The sequence below is a fragment of the Balaenoptera borealis genome (assembly GCF_965194805.1).
Source record: "Balaenoptera borealis genome assembly, chromosome: 3".
In the NCBI taxonomy this organism is placed as follows: Eukaryota; Metazoa; Chordata; class Mammalia; order Artiodactyla; family Balaenopteridae; genus Balaenoptera; species Balaenoptera borealis.
The window spans coordinates 172,930,835-172,949,502 of record NC_138866.1 but is presented as its reverse complement, the minus strand read 5'-3'; the positions used below and the strand labels follow the sequence as shown (position 1 = coordinate 172,949,502).

The window sequence follows — 18,668 nt, the reverse complement described above, 5'->3', positions numbered from 1 at the left end:
TGTTAAAGAATATATACTTTCAAATGTTTATGAACCCTAGCTTCTTTTCTTTCTTGCCCTCTCCAGCTCTATTTCTTCTCCTTCCCAGTCATTCTTTTTCTTCTTTACATGTTCCCCCAATTATACTTTTCACTATGAATAATTCATCCATTCATCCATCCATTTAATGGACCTTATTGATGACCTACTATGTGCCTGGCAAAGGGTTGTCCTCTGGCCATCAAAGATGAATAACAATGGCCCTGACTTCAGGGAAGTCGAAATCTAGCAGATGTTGGACCCCATGGTTAAGGAGCTGGAAGTGAGTCATTATGAAAATCAGATATCACCTGCCCTTACCTGTAGAACTTGTATTTTTTCCATCTTCTTTCGAGACCACATCTCTCACAGACTGTAAGCTCCCTGAGTACTGGGACCATACATCAATCACTTCTATTACCCCAGCATCTAACACAATGCCTGGCACATAGTGGGTCTCATAAATTATTTTGCATTAATAAACGAAGGAATCTGAGTAAATGAAATTGGGTAAACACTATGCATCATGAAAGACTTCCAAAAACTGGAATTTAATTAACTGTCTCCCTCTCCCCACAAAGTGCACCCTTGGTACCAGAGGCTGAGTGGGATTCTGGTTTCTTAAGCACAGACGGTCCTAGTCTGGAAAATGATGCCTTCGTTGCCTTCCCAGAATAATCGTATCCCATTAAATATAAAATTCCCTGAGAAGCTTCCCTAGTTGAGAAGAGGGTGGGCAATGTGCCCGCACCGCCCTCCTCTGCCCTCCTCAGGGCTCTGCTCCAGGGAGGAGCGCAGCTTCCACGAACTTTTTTCCCCGTTCAAAGTTTAGTCAGTTAAAGAATAAAAGCTCCTTCGGGAGGCCGGTTAGAGAAGACAAGAGCTAACGTACCCCGAAAACAAGCGAACAGAACGCCGAGGGTGTCTTTTGAGTACACCGGGTCTCCCCGGCCCTCGCGGCTGCTGGGAACAGCCTGACGACTGCGGGGACGCAGGGCGGCGCGGGGAGGGCGGGCGGGAGGCCCGAGCGCTCTCGCCCTCGGAGAAGCCGCCTAATGACAATTAGCCACCGAGGCTCCAAAAGCGCCCAACAGCTGCTGTAGGGACCCGGAGCGTCACACCCGCCTTCTCCCTGGACCGCTGTCTCCCCCGTCGAGGCTGGAGCACCTCAGAAGACCCCAACTTCCCACTCCGAGCCCCTGGATCCGGACTCCCCAGCGCCCCGGCGTCCCGACCCTTCAGCGTCGCTGCCTGGGGCCGGGTTCTGCCTCCTTCTGCCCTCGTCTTCCAGCATCCGGCAGCGATGGCCCCGCGCAGCCCTGAGTGAGAAGCCACGCCATCTCCTAGGCGCACCCGTTTCCAACCTCTGAGACGCCCCTGGCTCGCCACTCCAGGGGGGCACGCCAAGGTCACCAGCGTAGGTGTGACAACCAACCTCCACCTTCACTCTCTCCAAATCCCTCCCTTTCCGAGACCTCCAGGGCCAGGTTCCTTTCGCGTCCCTCCCCGCAGCTGGGGGTCTCCTCCTCTGGCACCCCCTCGCCCCATAGGGGTCCCACCCTGCCTTGGCCCTCCGGGTCCTCGCCCTTCCAGTGACGCTCACCTTCTCTCCCGGGCGAGCCTCCCCTGTAAGTCCGCTATCCTCAGCGAGCTAGGGTAGGAGATAAACCTCCCACTCGCTCCAGGGAGCGGCGGGGAAACCGACGCAAACTTCTGCTGCACTTACTTCGGGCCGAGGCTGCCGCCCCCTCGCCTCTCCTCGCTCTCCCACAGGCAGCTGCTCCGCGGCGGTGACCTGGAGCTGGCGCGCTCGCATTCCCTGTACCAGCGCCGCCGCGAAAGGCGCAGGGCTGGGGGGCGGGGGGGGTCTCTCCCGGGCGAGCGCGCCCGGAGCCGGAGTCCCGGGGCCGAGGTCCGGCCGCCGCGCCGGGCGGCGAGCTGAGCGGCGGCCGCCCCCAGGTGCTCGGGGAGGCTGCGCACGGCGCCGCGCGCACGACTCGTCGGCTGGGTCGTTTCTGTCCGAGTTGCAGTTTCAGTGCCTGCCAGGACTGCAGCACCCTCTCCGTCCTCCCCCGGAAACGACTTTCAATTCACCTGGCGGCTCGCGGGGCTCCCCCGCGGGCTGGCAGCGCGACAGCGGGTGCAGAGGAGAGGGAGGAGCGCAGGAGTGGCGGCCGCCCCAGTGCGCCTCCAGCCTCAGGGGCGAGGAGCGCGCGGCCCTCTCCAGCCGCTCTCCTCGGGACTGCAGTCCTGACGTCACCCCACCCCCACCCCGCGCCCGGCGGAGGAGCGGCGCAGAGGGTGGGGTGCGGGGAGCGAGGACGCGGGAGTGTGAGCGCGTGTGTGTGCCCGCGCACGTGTGCCTCGCCAGCCCGGGGCCGGTCGGAACCGCAGCTGGATCCTGTGACGAGCCAGAAACCGAGCTCCCTGCAAACAGGAGCCGAAGGGCGGCCGTGAGCAGGCGGGGGCGCTCGCTTCCAGGTTGGGGCGGGGATACTACGGACGCCGAGTTTGGATGCGACCGAAGGAACTGGATTAACGCGAAAGGGGCGTCGGGAGAGCGGGAGTTGGGCACTGTCTTTTCCCAAAGTTGGAGGATGCACGAGAAGCATTTAAAAAGCTGCGCCAGAGGTTTGGGAGGAGGAGGGGAGTAGACCGTTAGGGAGGATTGATTTTCATGCTCCAGTAGGAAGGAGGCGGGATGGGGAGCTCTGAGAGTCTTCCTGGCCCCCACTGCCGCCGCAGGGTCCTAGAAGGGAGACCGCTTTGGTGCGCTGAGGGCGCCTCTCGCCTCCTCGGAGCACACCTCCAGCCCGCTGCCGCTGTGCACTGAGAAGTTGCTGCCCAGGGATCAAAGGGGCCGGGCCTTCTCCACTTAATTCCCCGCCCCGCGTGACCCTGGGGGAGTTTCCGCCAGAAGCTGGGCCAAAGCACCCGGAACCAGAGAAAGGGGTCAGGCCAAGGCCGGGCTCCGGATGCCCCATACCCTGCCCTGGGGTGTTGGGTCTGAAGCCACGGTAGCTAGAACACCGAGCCGAGTTCCTTGAGATCATCGGGGTGACTCTTTGCCACCCTCCAGGAACTTACTCTCGAAGGGGGCCTGAGTAGCCACCTAACTTCGCTCGTTCTCTCAAGGTATCCTGGGCCCAAAATGGAAGAGACTTTCTGCGGAGGCGCCAAGTGAAGGGTCTTTAAGAGGTTCTAGGATAGCTAAAGATTGTCCCTGGAGCGTTTGTCCTCAGCAGCGACCCAGCCATCTCATGGAGCAGAGTGCGCGGCTCCTTGCGCCCACGGCGCTCTGTACTCTGCGGCGGTGCCCAGCCTGGGGCCGCCCGTAGACTCGGGGCGGGAGCAAAATGTGCAGGAGCTCCTGCCCGGGCCGGATCCGCTATCAGCAGCGAGGCGTCATACACGCATTGCAGTGACCAAGAGAGCAGCCAGCAATTCTGCTCCTGTCTAGTGGCAGTGGTCTTTAACAGCAAGCGTCTTCCTTTCTGAATCCAGAACACTGTTTGATCGCCGAGATGCCTCGTTCATGAAAATACTTGTTTAAAATGGAACAGGTGAGGGTAGGAAGCGGGAAGTAAACAGAATGGGTGAAAAAGATCCCCGGTCCACAAACACACTTTTAACTTCAACTTCTCAAAGTTACTAAAAGTAGTATAAGACCTGGTTGAAGCAGCTGAAAGTTTCATTGCAATCTTGAATCTCAGAGGAAGTTGAACAAAATAGACGGAAGTGTGGAATCTTGCTCTACTGCCTTACATTTAATAATCTTAGGAATTCCCACATTTGAAAATTAGAATTCTAGCTAATTAGGCAATGTTATGGATACCCTTAACTACGGGTTGGAGTTAACAAATAAATAGAATAATTAAAATAAGTAAAGATACAGCATGTTCCTAATTAGAACACAGAACAAGGGAATTTCAGAGAAGGACGTCGAGTACCAGCCTCCAGGTCCTCTTGCAACCGACCTATTTTTTAATATATAAATTTAAAAACACCCTGTCATCATGAAGGAATTACATAACCAAGTCCTAGTGATGCATGTTTCAGAAACAGCAATTCCTCAGTGGGAATCACTGTTCCTGAAAATGTTAATTCAGATTAATAGTGTGGGAATAAGCAAGTCATTGGCAAAAAAAAAAAAAAGGTTTGAAAACAAGATGGTGAACTGGCAGCTATGCTGGTACATATGAACCTTCTAAGTTGGGTCACAATTTTGTTTCTAAGTGTTCAATGTCAACAGCTAATTAGTGATGCTGTATTAGCAGATGCCACAACCTGGCAGATGTAGCCACAGTAAGTAATGGCTATTTGATGTGGCAGGCCTAAGTACTCCTTCCTCTGCAGGATTAACTTTCTTCACATTCTAATGTGATTGGTTGTTTGCATATCTGTCTTGCTTCTAAATTTATAGTCTTCAGGGCAGTAATTTTGTCTTCCTTTCCATGGGACCCAGTGCAGTGCCTGGTAAATGACAGACACTTAATAAATGCATGTTGATTTAATTAATTGTTTTTTAAAGAGTATAAAATAACTACATTTAAAAAATGTTTAAACTGACTCATATATATATATAAAATATACATATTTAAATATGAAATGGAAAGGAGAAGAGCAGGAAGGGGAGGGGAGAATAGGAAAAATAACTCTCAAAAGAATAACTGTCGGGCTTCCCTGGTGGTGCAGTGGTTGAGAATCGCCTGCCAATGCAGGGGACACGGGTTCGAGCCCTGGTCTGGGAAGATCCCACATGCCATGGAGCAACTGGGCCCGTGAGCCACAACTACTGAGCCTGCGCATCTGGAGCCTGTGCTCCGCAACAAGAGAGGCCGCGATAGTGAGAGGCCCACGCACCGTGATGAAGAGTGGCCCCCACTCGCCACAACTAGAGAAAGCCCTCGCACAGAAATGAAGACCGAACACAGCTAAAAATAAATAAATAAATTTTTTTAAATGAATAACTGTCATAGCTGAGTGGGCGTTTAAATTATCCGTAGAAATATCACCTGCTGCTCTTATTCTATGAGAATTCTTTCATGTTTATCTATTGACATGTACATTTAAAAGTTTTGTGTTTGGAACTCAGAAGTGCTGTCCAAAGTGCATTACAAATATTATCCTATTGTTCAGAATGCAGCGTATCATTTAAGTTGGGTGTATGCATTTCTGACAAGGTAAGAAACATTGTTAGCTCAACTCACCCTGGACTTTGCCTTAATCAATGTGGTAGTTCACAAAGGTTCATGCACTGCCAATATGGCCCAATAGGCTGCAGACCAAAGCTTGCATGACGTGCCCCCAAATAGAGACACTATAGTTGACAAGGCAATTCAACTATCAGGCACATTTCAGAGACCAGGTGGAAAATTAGCTACATACACACACACACACACGCACGCACGCACGCACGCACGCACGCACGCATACACACCAATCCATAGCTACCGTAGAGCCAGAACATCAAGTTTACAAAGAAGGAATAGCTCTATTGGGAGTAGGGGTGGTGGTGTTCCAGGGGAGGGACACTATTTTAATATAGCAGTGGCTTTTCATAACATACTCTGTAACCATTAATGTCTCTAAATCAAACCCTCTAGCAAATACATGTTGGCAAAGCTATGGAGACCCATAATTCTGTCCTTCCAGAAGCTATCTCCTGAGCAAAACAAGCTCCTTAATATAGCTTCTCATTTTCTGCCCCCCCCCTCAAAAAATGGCAAGAATAAGAATAAAAATTATTTCACATAAGACTTACCTAAAAACCAGTTAACACATATATCATATATATTGTTATCTATATATCTCAGTTATAGATTATGGTCAAAATGACTTTAATAAATCTGTTCAATTATGTAATACATTTTCTAGAGAAACATTTTAAAAGAGCCTAAATAGCTCATGATAAAGAAAACATTATCAAAAATTTTAAACACTGTCTTTAGAACATAGCAAATTTGGTATAAAACACTGGAAATTTCCCGCAACTTCTCTCAAGACTTGGATTTGCTCTTACTATTTCATGCTTCATGATATATTAATAGCTTTGTATTTGAACTTCTTGTGTAGTGCCCTCTAATCTTAGTAGAGTTAACCCCAAAGACAAAATCTAAGTGGCTGATTTCTTTTAAGAAGTTGAAGTCCTGGGCTTCCCTGGTGGCGCAGTGGTTGAGAATCTGCCTGCCAATGCAGGGGACACGGGTTCGAGCCCTGGTCTGGGAAGATCCCACATGCCACGGAGCAACTAGGTCCGTGAGCCACAATTACTGAGCCTGCGCGTCTGGAGCCTGTGCCCCGCAACGGGAGGGGCCGCGATGGTGAGAGGCCCGCGCACCGCGATGAAGAGTGACCCCCGCTTGCCACAACTAGAGAAAGCCCTCGCAGAGAAACGAAGACCCAACACAGCCAAAAATAAATAAATAAAGTAAACAATGCCTTAAAAAAAAAAAATTCTTTAAAAAAAAAAAAAAAAAAAAAGAAGTTGAAGTCCTAAACTGATAACTTCAAATTTCAAAACTGTCACAACCAAGACAGGTAGTTGTCATGTAATTATATTAATTTATAGCTAATAATCCTAAAGTACTATTACAGATTAGCAGTAAGTTTGTGATGAAAGTTGGATTTTTGGCTGGTATTATTATATTAAAAAATAATGACATTTTCCTTATACATGTGTTCATATAGTGTAATTATACTTCACCATAGATTTCTAAATAGCACATAGAGCCTTCCCTGGAGATGCTTTTTCATGAATTATGGAGTACTCATCCTAAATGGACTGTATTGGCACCAAAGAACACTTTGGTCACATTATAAAGCCTAAAGAGCAATAGTAAAGAAACAATTCGTTGTTGTTTTCGGTGCACATTTCAGGGAGGGCTTCCACAAGGGGTAGGTTTTTCATAGCGTAGATTTTTATAAGGGGCACTCCTGTATGTGGATTTGCTTATATGTGAAAACAGTGCTGCTAGTTACAAAGGCTTCATTTTTCCCATCACAGGTATCAAGGCAAGAAAAATCCTAGCCAAGAGAATGGATGTAGAAGGTCAAGTGCCTATTAGACTTCATTCCTGCCTTCAAAGAGCCTGCAATCTGGTACCTTTCTATTTTTCTGCTTTCTTTGTGAAGCCCCTAGGAGCAGTGCTTTGAGATCTAGGAATCCATACAGCTAGACCTGGGCCAGTAGGGTACAGCTGAATTTACAGAAACCAACTGAAATTTATTAACAGGTTTCAGGAAGTATCTCTAAGTGGATTTAGTTACAGTATTTGATTCTCCCTGAACTGTTAAGAGCAATTTCAGCCTAAGTCTAAAAGGACACGCACTTTTTATCCTTTGGTCCTTCAGGAACACTTATTTCGTTAACCCCATTTTCTGCCTGGTCCCCTTCCACTTTTGCACAGAGTAGCTTTTTTTCATTTACATTGTCTAAGTCAGGCAGTTAGAACTGAGGCACCTCTGGGCCGAACCCTTGTCTGCCTACATGTTTATCAAGCATTATATACACTTACTGCACTCTATAAATAATAATAACAGTAATCACCTTCTATGCAAAATTAGAATGTAAGCATATTCATCCAGTCTAGTATGCTGATTTGCTTTAGTGCATCATAATTATCTCATGAAACCAATGGTATAATGGGCACTACATTATACAATCTTCCAAAACTATGTTACTATATATTCTGGCAGGGAGATGCACCTGCGGGTTTTTCTCCACCCACCTCTAAGATACAGAAACGGCAGGGTGATACTTAAGTTGTATTCATGTTGCAAAGTATTCAAAGTAATCTCCTTTTCGGCCTTTTCCATCCAAAGAGCCAGCCAGTACTAAGTATGGTTAAGATATATTTGTCCAGAAGGAGTAAGTTGAACAGGAAGATGGGAATGTATAATTTGTCCCACATAAAGGACATGAGAATTATAGATTGCCACGCACTTATTGCAGGAAACGTAGGGCCTGAGGGCATTTATATAAGTGTTAACCATTGATAACTGCCAATGGCCACCACTGTAAGCTGGTTGAACTTTCATTGTTCGATTAAACAGCAATCAGAAAATTAGCCTTGACTTCATTGTAAAAACAGGGAACTTCCTCTCATTTTCAAACTCAGAGGAAAGAGCAAAGAAATTGCTGGAAACATTGTCAAAAATACTTCCTGGTTTGTAATATGCACAGCTGCTGATCTCTTCATGCAACAAACTTACCAGGTTGAGGCAATTAAGCTGGAACTGCAGCTTAAATCATTAAGCAGACAGGTCATATGCCCAAAATACCTATGACATTTGAAAATATACAGTGTTGAAAGAGCTGTACTACATAAAATTGAAAACCACACACAATTTTACTACCTAAGAAGAGGGAGCTCCCTTGCTTTTTGCCCAGAGGTTTTCTTCTGATGCAATAATGTTATTTTAATGTGTCAGGATGGAAACCTTGGTCAGAGACTTCTGCAGTCACAAATTCCAGTGTCTCTGGCTGTATTTTTAGTCTTCTGAATTAATTGGATATAGCACCATATAGTAAGAAATCCCTTTGACACTGCTGCAGAAATATACATAAGGCGTAGCTCCCAGAAAGAGCCGCTGGCTGGCCGTGGAGCAGAGAGATGGGCAAAGGCACCAAATCTGCACAATCCCGGCTCTTTCTCTCCAGCAGAGCAAAACCCATTGATTTTTACAGTACATGGAGCTGACTTGGGAGGATGTTATCATTTGAAACATTATCTAGTCCACCATAGTAATCATTAGGTTTGTATGTCTTCACTTGAAACTGCTTAAAAAAAAAAAAAAAAAAAGATGCTTGACCTAGTCTTCAGATTTGTGTGTAAAAGACCATGGCAAAGGAGAAATTCAAGTCAAACTGTCTCCAGGACATTCCCATTAAAATGATAAAAGGAGAAATGTATAGTACCCATTCTCTAGCAACTACTTCTGAAGTTCAAAATTAGACATCTTAGTTAAAACACCATTAGAAGATAAGTACTTCTCAGTGCTCCTCATCAAGGGGGAAATATTTATAGCGGGGGGCATGGGTGAGGTTAAGGTGAGAGAGGACATTTCGGGCTTGTGTGTAAGCTTATATCCCAGAGGTCTATTGGCAAGAGGGGTGTATCAGTCAAGGTTCAGGATAGGGAACAGAAATTACTCTGGGTATTTTAAGGAAGCCATGATTCAATGTCTAGAATTTGGTACCCAAAAAATCATTGGAAGATCCATTGGAAAAAGTTCTGATGGGAGACTTGATACTCCAGAAATGACATGCAAAAAAATACAAACTGAATTCCCAAGCCAGCGTGATCTCTGAGACTGCCACTGGAGCTATGAGTTCAAAAATAAGTACTTCTGGGACTTCCCTGGTGGCGCAGTGGTTAAGAATCTGCCTGCCAGCTCTATTTACAATAGCCAGGACATGGAAGCAACCTAAGTGTCCATCATCGGATGAATGGATAAAGAAGATGTGGCACATATATACAATGGAATATTACTCAGCCATAAAAAGAAATGAAATGGAGGTATTTGTAATGAGGTGGATGGAGTTAGAGTCTGTCATACAGAGTGAAGTAAGTCAGAAAGAGAAAAACAAATACAGTATGCTAACACATATATATGGAATCTAAGGAAAAAAAAAAAAGTCATGAAGAACCTAGTGGCAAGATGGGAATAAAGACACAGACCTACTAAAGAATGGACTTGAGGATATGGGGAGGGGGAGGGGTGAGATGTGACAGGGTGAGAGAGTGTCATGGACATATATATATACACTACCAAATGTAAAATAGATAGCTAGTGGGAAGCAGCCGCATAGCACAGGGAGATCAGCTCAGTGCTTTGTGACCGCCTGGGGGGGTGGGATGGGGAGGGTGGGAGGGAGGGAGATGCAGGAGGGAGTAGATATGGGAACGTGTGTATATGTGTAGCTGATTCACTTTGTTATAAAGCAGAAACTAACACACCATTGTGAAGCAATTATACTTCAATAAAGATGTTTAAAAAAAAAAAGAATCTGCCTGCCAATGCAGGGGACTTGGGTTCGAGCCCTGGTCTGGGAAGATCCCACATGCTGCAGAGCAACTAAGCCCATGCACCACAACTACCGAGCCTGCGCTCTAGATCCCCCGAGCCACAACTACTGAAGCCCGCGCACCTAGAGCCCGTGCTTTGCAACAAAGAGAAGCCACCGCAATGAGAAGCCTGCACACCGCAAGGAAGAGTAGCCCCCGCTCACCGCAGCTAGAGAAAGCCCACGCACAGTAACGAACACCCAGTGCAGCCAAAAATAAATAAATAAATTCATTAAAAAAAAAAAAAAAAAAGTACTTCTACTGCACTGCTGTGCAGCTGTTTCTGGACATTCAGAAAGAGGCCTCTGAATGGAGGTGCCTGGGCTATTGGAATGCAGATATGTGGGTGAGGGTGGCTGGCCTTGGGGGCCCTGAGTCCTTGACTGCAACTCCCTCTAGAAAACTGCAATGACGTGGCTGCGCACCAAGGCTGGTGTGATGAGGACAGATTGCCCCATGGGGCCGACCAGGCAAAGCCTTTGTAACTAGCTGGCCCTGAACAATCCCATGTAGGCTTTTGGTCTGGAGCTAGACTCCTCAGGGGCATGTAAAGAATGCTCTGCAGGTGGAGGATTAAAGCCCTATAACAGAGTTTGGGTTGGAGTGCAGGGGCGGGGGGGTTATATAAATACTATAGGTATATGTATGTGTTCCTTTGTTTGTGTGTGCACTTGTGTGTGTGTGTGTACGTCCATTAACTCCCTGCTCTTGTGGTGGCCTGGAGAAATAGATTACATATTTTTAGACCACATCCACATAAAGCTATAGAAAAAGATATTTAAAAAAAAAAAAATCCCCGATACCCACGAAGAAAGGGTATTCTTTCAAAGTTTACTTGCTAATTTGTTCTCCAAGATGCCAGGAATGCCTTAAAGCAGCGGTCCCCAACCTTTTTGGCACCAGGGACCAGTTTCGTGGGAGACAATTTTTCCACAGACCGGGGCGGAGGGGGATGGTTTCCGGATGATTCAAACGCATTACATTTATTGTGTACTTTATTTCTATCATTATTACATTGTACTGTATAATGAAATAATTATACAACTCACCAGAATGCAGACAGGAGGCGGAGCTCAGGCAGCAATGCGGAGTGACTGTAAATAAAGGTGAAGCTTCGCTAGCCCGCCGCTCACCTCCTGCTGTGCGGCCCGGTTCCTAACAGGCCACAGACCGGTACCAGTCCATGGCCCGGGGGTTGGGGACCCCTACCTCAAAGTATAACAGCAATGTTAACAATGACCCTGGTGTCTGTATTTTTTTCTGCAACTTCTGAATCTTTTGAAAGCAGCAAAAGGAAACCAGGTGAGAGAAAAGCCCCAAGACCCAAGCATTAACTCTTCTTGAAACACTTCAGAGGTGGTCCATGTCTGCTCATGTGCTAATCACATGTGGCCCCCTTTCTCCATTTTCTCTGACTCTCTGGAAAACGATGCAGTTTGGACAAAGGGAAATAGGTCATTTCTTCTCAAACTTTTGATGGAGACTTTCTGCATCCCTTAAGCTATTTTTTGTTTTTGTATCTTGTCTTCCTGAATGCCACCTACATACACGTTTTTGAAACTAAAGTGAATCAGAGGGACATGGAGATGGATGTATATCCTGGATTAAAACACAGGCCTTTCTTGTCTTGAGGACTAACAAAAGGATTCTTATACATCTAATTTAGGGAGTTTCTTTTAAAATATAGCTGAAGCCCAATTATTTTATGTTGAATATTTTTAGTATTTGGCCTATATATGGGACATATGTTTCTGGCTGCCTAACACTTTTGAAAACCCTTCTAATTTTGGGAAATGTTCCACTTTGTAAGTTCCACCTTTCCAGGATTAAAAAAGTGGATGTCTCACTGCCTCAACCTCCTTTGCAGCTAGAGCACAGGCAGGTAACTTGGCACCAGCAGTCCTTTACACCCACAGGAGACTTCAGTTCAGAAGTGAGCTGTGTGAGAAATAACCTGTGGCTGAAATGTCCATTTTACTGGAGAGAGTGATGGAGAAGACTTTCAGCTCTTAGCAGAAGCTGTGATTGCAAGGCAAAGTATAAGAGGAATCCCTTTTGGCAGCAGGAGCAGTTGAAGCCAAGATGAGTTGCTGGCAGCCTTGCAAAGCCCAGTATACCTAATGCAGTGGCAACTGTGGCCATAATTTCTCCTAAAACCAATTCTATGGCATGGTTTAGAAGTTTTAGTAGAACGTTAGCCCTGAGCTTACTTTTCTATATTAGGATTATGTTGAATCTGTTTGATCAATTTGGAAAGAATTGATATTTTAACAATTTTAAGTCTTGCAACCCATGAACACGATGTATCTCTCCTTCTACTTAGATCTCTTAAAATTTCTCTCAGCACGGATTGTAGTTTTCAGTGTGTAGGTTTTGCACGTTGTTTGTCTGATTTATCCCAAATATTTTATTATTTTGGTGCTATGTAAATGATACTATTTTTCAATTTCAGTTTCTCATAGCTCACTGCTAATATATACAAACACATTGACTTTTGTATGTTGATGTTGTATCCAGTAACTTCTCTAAATTCAGCTTTTAGTTCTAGCAACTTTTTTTGTCCATTTCCATCAGATTTTTTCCATAGGTAATCATGTAATGTGTGAATAAAACTGGTTTTACTTCTTCCTTTCTGATCTTGATGCCTTTCATTTCTTTTCCTTGCCTGGCTGCAATGGCTAAAAAGTCCATATGATGATGAATAGAAGTGCTGACAGTGGACATCCTTGCCTTGTTTCTTATCTTAGGAGGAAAGTACTCAGTCTTTTACCATCAGTGTGATGTCAACCAAAGATTTTTTTATATACTCCCTTTATCAAGTTGAGAAAAAAAATTTTTAATCAGGAATGGAATTTTGTCAAATACTTTTTCTGTGTATGTTGAGATATTCATATGGTATTTCTTTTTCACTTGTTTATATGATGAATTATTTTCATATATTTTCAGATGTTAAACCAATTCTGCATTCCTGGGATAAGCCTCACTTGGCCATAATATATTATCTTTTCTTCATATACATTGTTAGATTTGATTTCTAGTTTGGTTAAGAATTTTACATCTATGTCTACCAGGGATATTGCTTTGTAGTTTTCTTTTCTGTGACATATTTGTCTGGTTTTGGTATACAGGTAATGTTATTCACATAGAATGGTCTGGGAAGTATGCCCTATGCTTCAGTATTCTGGAAGAATTCATATAGAATTGGTATTACTTATCCCTTAAGTGTTTAGTAAAATTTACCAATGAAAATGGAATTTTCTTTTTAGGGAGAATTTTAACTATACATGCAATTACTTTGATATGTATAGGGCTATTCAAGTTATCTACTTCTTCTTGAGTAAGCTTTAATGGTTCATGTCTTCCAAGAGATTTGTTCATTTCCTCAAAATTGTCAAATTTACTGGCATAAAGTTGTTCATAATATTCCTTATTATCCACGTATTATCTGTAAAATCTGTAGTTATGTAACCTCTTGTATTCCTGATATTGGTCATTTGTGTCTCCTCTTTTTTGTTTCTGATAAATACAGCTAGGAGTTCAATTTATTTGTCTTTTCAAAGAACCAGCTTTTGGTTTCACTGATTTTTTTCTGTGGTTTTTCTGTTTTCCACTCTAATCTTCAATTATGTCCAATCTTCTGTTTACTTTGGGTTTAATTTGCTCTTCTTTTTCTGGTTTCTTAAGGTGGAAACTGAGGTCAATGATTTGAGACCTTTTTTATTATCTAATAATATTGACATTTAGTGCTATAAATCTCCCTCTAATTACTACTTTAATGGCATCCCACATATTTTGATACTTTGTTTGTACTCCCATCCAGTATAAAATACTTTGTAATCTCTTTTTGATCTCTTGACTGACCCATGGATTATTTAGAAATGTTATTTCATTTCTAAATATTCAGATATTTTCCAGAGATCTTTCAGTTATACATGTCTAATTTAATTCCATTGTGATCAGAGAACTTGAGACTATTTTATGACCCAAAACACAATCTATCTTAGCAAATGTTCCATGTGCCTTTGAAAGGAATGTGTATTCTGTTGCTGTTGAATGAAGTGTTTTATAAATATAAATTAGGTCAAATTGATTTATAGTGTTATTCAGATCATCTACATCCTTACTGATATTCTATTTGTTCTATCAATTAGATTTAATTCTCTGATTACATTTGTGGATTTGTCTATTTCTCTGTGCAGTTCTATCAGTTTTTGCCTCGTGTATTTTGAAGCTCTTTTATTAGATATATAAACATTTAGGATTGTTATCCAATCTTGATGAATTGAAGTCTCTATCATTATGAAATAATCCCATTTATCCAACATAATATTCTTTGTCCCAAAGTCTACTTTGATATTAATATAACCACTCAAGCTTTCTTTAGATTAGTATTAGCATGGTATATTCTTTTCCATTCTTTTACTTTTAACCTGTTTGTGTTGGTTTCTTGTAGACAGCCAATAGTTGAGTCCCACTTTTTTAGCCAATCTGAAAGTCTCTGCCTTTTAATTACGGTATTTAAACCCTTTTAGTTTTATGTGATTAATTATATGTTTAGACTTAAATTTACCATCTTGCTATTTGTCTCATCTGTTTATGTGCCTTTTCTTCATTTCCTGCATTCTTTTGAATTAATGAAAAATTATAAAAGTTACATTTTATCTCCTTTGTAGGCATATTAGACATAACTCCATAACTCTGTTTTGTTATTTAGCAGTTTTTTAGGGGTTTTAGTATCATCTAAATATCTTTAACTTATCTTTAACTTCAAGTGATGTTATACTATGTCACATATGGTGAAAGAACCTTACAACTTCCATTTCTCCACCCTGTCTTTTGTGCTATTGTTGTCATTCATTTTATTTCTACATATGTTTTAAATATATGTAAACATAATTGTTTTAACAATTCATTGTTACTGTTTTTGCTTTACATAGTCAATTTTCCTTTACAAGATTTAAGTAAACAGGAAAAAGGCCTTTTATTTTTATGCACATAGTTACTATTTCCAGTGCTCTTCATTCCTTTGTATACATCCATATTTCCATCTGATATTTTCATTCTGTTTGAAGGACTTCCTTGAACATTTCTTGTAGTGTGTCTCTGTTGGTAATGAATTCTTTCAGCATTTTTATGTCTGAAAAAGTCCTTATTTTATGTTTGTATTTAAAAGTTATCTTCACTGAGTATAGAATTCTCATTGATAATTCTTCTTCCACCACTTTTGAGATATTGCTCCACTGCCATCTCACTTGTATTGCTTCTATTGAAAAATCTGCGGTAATTCTTATCATCATTCCCTTCTACTTAATACCGTTTTTTCTCTGGCTCCTTTTGAGATTTTCTCCTGATCGTAGTTTGGAGAATTTGATTATGATATGCTTTGGTGTAGTTTTCTTCATAGTTTTTTTGTTTTGGCTTGGTCTGGTTTGGTTTTTTGTTTTGCTTGCTTCATTGATCATCTTGGATATATAGATTTCTAGATTTGAAAAAATTTCAGTCATTATTTCTTTAAATATTTTTACCTCAACCTCTGTGTGCTTTCTTCTGTAGACTTCAAGTTCATACATGATAGGCCACTGCAGTGGTACTACATCTCAATAATTCTCCTGGTCTTCTTGTTTGTTGTTGTTATTATTTTCTCTTTTTTGTCTGTTTTTCATTTTGCATAGTTTCTTTTGCATGTCACCAAGTTTAATAATCATTCTTCTGCAATGTTTAATCTGCCAATAATCCTTTCAGTGAATTTTTTCCTCTCTGAGATTTTAGTTATCATCTTTAGAAATATGATTTGAGCTTTTTTATTTATAGCATATCTCTACTTGTTCAGTCTTTCCTCCAGCTTTTTGAACATCTGGAATACAGTTATAACTATCTTAATGTCCTTGTCTGCTAATTCTAGCATCTGTTTCAATTCTGGGTCCACTTTGACTGATTTAAGTTTTATCCTCATTATGGATCATATTTTCTTGCCTCTTTGCATGCCTGGTAATTTTTGATTGAGTGGCGGGCATTAAGAATTTTACCTTGTTGTGTGCTGTTTTGTATTCCTGTAAATCTACTTAAGCTTTGTACTTGGATACAGTTAAATTATTGTAAAACTGTTTGGTTTGTTTGGATCTGGCTTTTCTGATTTGTTAAGCAGAGTACTGTCTAGTCTAAGGCTAATTATTCCCCATTTCTTAGGCAGGATCTTCCTGAGTGTTCTACCCAATGACCCCAGAATTATGAGTCTTTTCATTTTGGCTGATGGCAACAGAAATTATTTCAGGCCCCATGTAAACACCAAGTATGTTCACTCCAATCTTTTTAAGTGGTTCTTTCCCCTGCTTTGGGGAGTTTTCTCATATGCATGTGTTTATCAGTGTCCTGCAGAATATTCAAAAGGTACCATTTGGCGATCTCTGGAGTTCCCTCTCTGCGCAGCCTTCTCCTCTCTGGTATTCTGTTCTGCAAACTTTAGCAGACATAACATCTCCAGATTCCCAACACCATCGTGCATAATACTCACCTCATTTGTTTCCCATTTCTCAGGGAAAACGGTTCTTCATTAACCGTTGTTCAATCTCTTGAAAACCATTGTTTAATATATCATTTTTAGGGTTTTTTTATTTTTTAGTTGTTTCTTCCAGGAAACAATGCCTGTTACTCCATCTTGACCGGGAGCAGATGTTGAGGTCTGTTGGATAATGCATGCTGACTTAGAACACCTATGCAAAGTTCTCTTGACTGTTTCTAGGAGGCTTCAAAAGGTGTCTCATATGTGTCCTCCACAATTATCTGGGATGTTCCACCAGGGACCTAGTCTCATGTGTAACAATCCCAATCAAAATCCCAGAGGAATTTTTATAGATGTCAACAAGCTGACGTAAAATGTATATGGAAAGGCAAAAGAAGTAGAAGAACCAAAACACTTTTGAAAAATAAAAACAAATTTGGAGGCCACATATTACCTGATTTTAAGGTTCACTCTAAAACTACAATAAGGCTGTGACATATTGGTGAAAGGATGGATGGATGGAATAGGATATAAAGTACAGAAACAGACTCACACAAATACAGACAATTTATTTCTGATAAAGGTGCAAGGAAATCCAACAGTGAAAGAATCATCTTTTCAACAAATGTTGCTGGGAAAATCAGACATACATACATGAAAAAAAATAAACCTTGACCTATACCTAACATCTTTACAAAAATTAATTCAAAATGGATTATAGATCTAAATGTAAGATGTAAATCTATAGTACTTTTATAAAAAAACATAGGAGGAAATCTTTATGACCTTGATTAGGCGAAGGACTCTTAGATATGACACTGAAAGTACAATCTGTACAAGTATGAATTGATAAATTGTACCTCCTTAAAACTAAGAACTTCTGCTCTGTAAAAGCCACTATTAAAGAAATGAAAAGCCAAGCCACAGACTAGGAGAAAATATTTGCAAATCGGACATCTATAAATGCACTGATATATCCAGAATAAATAAAGAAATCTTGAAATTCAACAATAAGAAAATAAACAGCCCTATAAAAATGCACAAAATATTTCAAAAGATACTCCACCAAATAAGATATATAGATGGCAAATAAGTGTGTGAAAAGATATTTAGCATTATTAGTCGTTAGGAAAATGCAAACTGAAACCACCATGTGATAGCACTATTCACCTAGTAGAATGACTTCAGAAACAAACAAACAGGGACTTCACTGGTGGCACAGTGGTTAAGAATCCACCTGCCAATGCAGGGGACACAGGTTCAAGCCCTGGTCCAGGAAGATCCCACATGCCGCAGAGCAACTAAGCCCGTGCACCACAACTACTAAGCCTGCGCTCTACAGCCCACGAGCCACAACTACTGAGCCTGCGTTCCACAACTACTGAAGCCCACGCACCTAGAGCCTGTGCTCAGCAACAAGAGAAGCCACCGCAATGAGAAGCCCACGCACCGCAACAAAGAGTAGCCCCCACTCGCCGCAACTAGAGAAAGCCCAGGCACAGCAACAAAAACCCAACGCAGCCAATAAATAAATAAATAAATAAAATAAATCTATTTTAAAAAAAAGGAAACAAACAAATCCTAATAATATCCTGGTGAGGTTGTACAACAACTGGAGCTCTCATACATTGCTGATGAAAATGCAAAATGGTACAGCCACTTAGAAAGCAGTTTGTCAGTTTCTTACAAAGTTAAATATACATTTACCATATAACCTAGCCATCTCACTCCTAGGGGGTAGGATTGAAATGAAAACCTATTTTCATAAAAAGGCCCATATGAAAATGTTTGTAGCAGCTTTATTCATAATCACCAAAAACTGGAAACAATCAAGATGTCCTTCAACAGAGGAATAGATGAACAATCTGTGGTACATCCATATAATGGAATGTTAATCAGCAAACAAAGGAATGAACTGTTGATGTATGTAACAGGATGGATGATTCTCAAATGCATTATGCCCAATGAAAATAACTGGACATAAAAAAGTAAAGAAGAATGATTCCATTTATATGATATTCTAGAAAAGTAAAACCTTAGGAATGGTAAAGATATCAGTGGTTGCTAGTGGTTAGGGCTTG

The 18,668-nt window shown here is 42.1% G+C and overlaps 1 protein-coding gene across 1 annotated transcript; it reads left to right on the top strand.

Annotated features, from left to right (window-relative positions):
* Positions 1–1,321: 1,321 nt before the first annotated feature.
* Positions 1,322–6,495, top strand: LOC309625885 (uncharacterized protein; the record flags this gene model as incomplete). Its single annotated transcript, XM_082385930.1, has 4 exons — positions 1,322–1,341; positions 1,531–1,633; positions 1,704–3,581; positions 4,714–6,495. The coding sequence occupies 3 exons, from the start codon at positions 1,322–1,324 to the stop codon at positions 2,670–2,672; spliced, it is 1,092 nt and encodes a 363-aa protein (XP_082242056.1). The 3' UTR covers positions 2,673–3,581; positions 4,714–6,495.
* Between the last annotated feature and the right edge of the window lie 12,173 nt (positions 6,496–18,668).